At 51.5% G+C, this 3,052-nt stretch overlaps 1 protein-coding gene across 1 annotated transcript; it reads right to left on the reverse strand.

The window, feature by feature from the left end:
• Positions 1-1,492: 1,492 nt before the first annotated feature.
• Positions 1,493-2,837, reverse strand: LOC115762444 (segmentation protein even-skipped). Its single transcript, XM_030704645.1, has one exon. It carries the CDS (start codon positions 2,835-2,837, stop codon positions 1,665-1,667), a length of 1,173 nt encoding a protein of 390 aa, XP_030560505.1. The 3' UTR covers positions 1,493-1,664.
• Positions 2,838-3,052: the final 215 nt, after the last annotated feature.

Genomic DNA, 3,052 nt, shown 5'->3' on the forward strand with positions numbered 1-3,052 from the left:
TAAAGGAGTATAATGAAGGCTGGAGGCAAAAGGATACCTCTTCGATTCCATAAAGCATACATTTAATATATATTCTTCATAGGCATTTAAAGCTCAGGCAGTGTTCGGTTGCTTTGTTTCGATATATGTTTGACTAAATCGATAAATATCGATTTCAAAACTTTGTCTTTAAAACATATCTTATAGGTCACCAGAGCTAGGCATATCTAAATTTACATTTAGACAAACGCAAAGATCCAGTTTATTTCATATCAACAAAATCTTTGACTTAATTCCAAATCGATATATATCGATTTCAAAACGTGGTCTCTTAGACATGTCTTATAGATTACCAGAGCTAGACCTAGCAAACTTTATATTTATATATTTACAAGGATCTAGTTTATTTGATAATAACAAGAACTTCGACTAAATTCCGAAAAATCGATAAATATCGATTGGCTGCTTTCCTTTTCAAGGCATAGCTCGCAGCTTAGAAGACCTACTGACAAACAGATTTCGCATTTCGATTGTGGTCTAACATATAAATGACTTTCAAGCGGGATTATGCAAAAGGAGAGCAGCTGACTACAGGGCAGCTTCTAGTCGAGCATGCTCCACATGTTTTGTTATTTTGAGTGTGCGCTATCTGTTATTATCAAATCATAAAATGTTGCCACTTGGCTGAGATTCCCAACTGCAGCCCCCGAAAGTGATTCGAAAGGGGTTGAGCACATTTTTTATGCGCTGTCAAAACATGTTTTGACAGAGGAAGATACAGATAAAGTATCTGGGCTTAAGGGTTCGGCTGGAGTTAAACGGGATTTGCTGGTGTTGATAAGCGCAGCAATTGACACCCTTTGAGCACAATTTTGAACAATTCGAAACACATGTTTCCCTTGAATACGAATTTGATTGCCGTGTCTCAGTTGTTGTTTTTTTTTTTTTGGGCCAGTTGTGTTGTGTCCTTGTGCCGATGATTTCTCAATTATGACAATTGGTAAATGGCAAACAAACACGGCAGGCTGCCGGATGCGGCAATTAATTAGCCAGGACAATTGATACGCATTGACTGCAGGCAACCTGACGCGTGCCAGGGTGGCCCGAGCGGCAAATGTGGCATGCTGTCAGTGGCAAGGACACGGCGCGACAGTTGCAAAGGATGCGCTGCGTGTGACAAGCAGAAGGAGTCGCCCCGACTCGCCTCGCCTCGTTCTCCTCTAATCGCATTAATAAGCAATTTGGGCAACCCCCCGCTCGCCAACGGGCCGAAGGTCGCCGCGCGTGTGCCGCACTCTCGAGGTCAAGCAGCAGCAGGATTCGTGCAGCTGCTCGCTCTAAGGTTTCTCCACAGGATCAACTGGGCACACATTCAGTGCAGGTAAATAAATACCTGCCCAGGTATATAAAAGTCAACGGAATTGTTTTCGTTTAAGTTTAAGTTATTTATTTTGGATTTTGATTTGGATTTCGTTTTAAAATTAACTAAAACTAAAAACTAATTTACAATTTATGTACAACTGATAAATAGCTTCGATTCGATCCCGCTCCACACACTGTGCAGAGGGGGTAGGAGGGAGCGTGTGGGGGAGATGCAATTGAGGTGCAACAACAATTTAACGCTAATTTGTACAATCGAGCGGGCAGCGCGGGTTGCGGTTCAGCGGGCATGGGCGTGGCAACGCCTACGCCTCAGTCTTGTAGGGCTTGAATAGCTTGGGCTTCGGCTCCGCCAGAACTGTGGTCGCCGGCGGCGGCGACATATCCGACGCTGGCCGCTTGGCGCTGGGCATCATCAGCAGACCGGGCGCAGGCAGCGGGCTGCTGGTCGTGTGGATGGCGCCTGGGGCGGGGGCGGTGGGCGCGCTGCGCAGCGGGCTGAGACTGCGATCGAAGACCTTGGTGTGATCGGAGCCGACGGGACTCAGCGACAGCGTGGAGGAGTGCGGCGACGAGGACGACTGCAGATCCAGCGGCGGCGTCTGGGTCTTGGGCAGCTGCAGCTGCTGCCCGGCATAGCTGGGCGGCATCGTTGCGGCGGCGGCAGCGGCGCCCAACATGGCCGCCGGATAGCCCATCGCCGCCTGCATGGCCACCGCCGAGTGCGGATGCGTGTGCGTGTGCGGATGCATGTGCGGAGCTGGCGGCGGTGCCGGCCTTGCGGGAATGTGATACGGCGCATAACGGTACTGGGCATACGGCGAGTGGCCGGGCACTGGCATGGTGGGCATGCCGGTGGCCAGCATGGGATTGGCGGCAGCTGCGGCGGCGGCAGCGGCAGCCGGTGCATACGGCGGATAGGGCATGCCCACGCTATTGGCGGCCGCTTGCAGTATGGAAGCGGCGAAAGCGGGATCCGAGTAAACGGCTGCGTACGGCCAGGCGACGGCGATGCGCTGGCGTTTGTCCTTCATGCGACGATTCTGGAACCACACTTTGATCGTGGACTCGGGCAGATTGAGCTGGGCGGCCAGCTCGCAGCGACGCGGCCGGGACACATAGTTCTCCTTGTAGAACTCCTTCTCGAGACGCGCCAGCTGATCGCGTGTAAATGCGGTTCGATAGCGACGAACCGACGGATCAGCGGGTATCTCCGAGTTGCGACTGCCATTCAGCGAGTTGTCCGGACTGGACAGGCACTCTGCATGGAAAAGGGAGAAGAAGAGCGGACAGTTAGTCAAGCTGTTGAGTGGAGCAGCGCTCGGTTTGCGGCACTTACCATTTGGCGAAGGCGGCGGCGTTTGCGGTTTGCCGTATTGTGTTGAGATCAGATCGACGACCAGCGGCTTCTGGTCAACGGCGCTGCTGCTGCCATCGTGGTGATGGCTCTCCATGTTGTAGGTGCGATATCCGTGCATTTTGCTATATATATCTCTTCTCTCTTTCCAATTAATCAGGTCTCAGTTCTCGACTTGGCAGTGCGTTAGACTAAACGACTTAACGGTTAAACGGTTAAGCGACGATGTTGACTCTGCGATGGTTACAGCTCAAGTGTGTCGCTCTCAGCTACCCCGGCTCTCTTTTATACCAGCCCGCATAGCAATGGCTGCCGCAGGCAAGCGCCCGACCAATG

The sequence above is a fragment of the Drosophila novamexicana genome, unplaced genomic scaffold (assembly GCF_003285875.2).
Source record: "Drosophila novamexicana strain 15010-1031.04,08,12 unplaced genomic scaffold, DnovRS2.1 tig00000564-arrow-pilon, whole genome shotgun sequence".
In the NCBI taxonomy this organism is placed as follows: Eukaryota; Metazoa; Arthropoda; class Insecta; order Diptera; family Drosophilidae; genus Drosophila; species Drosophila novamexicana.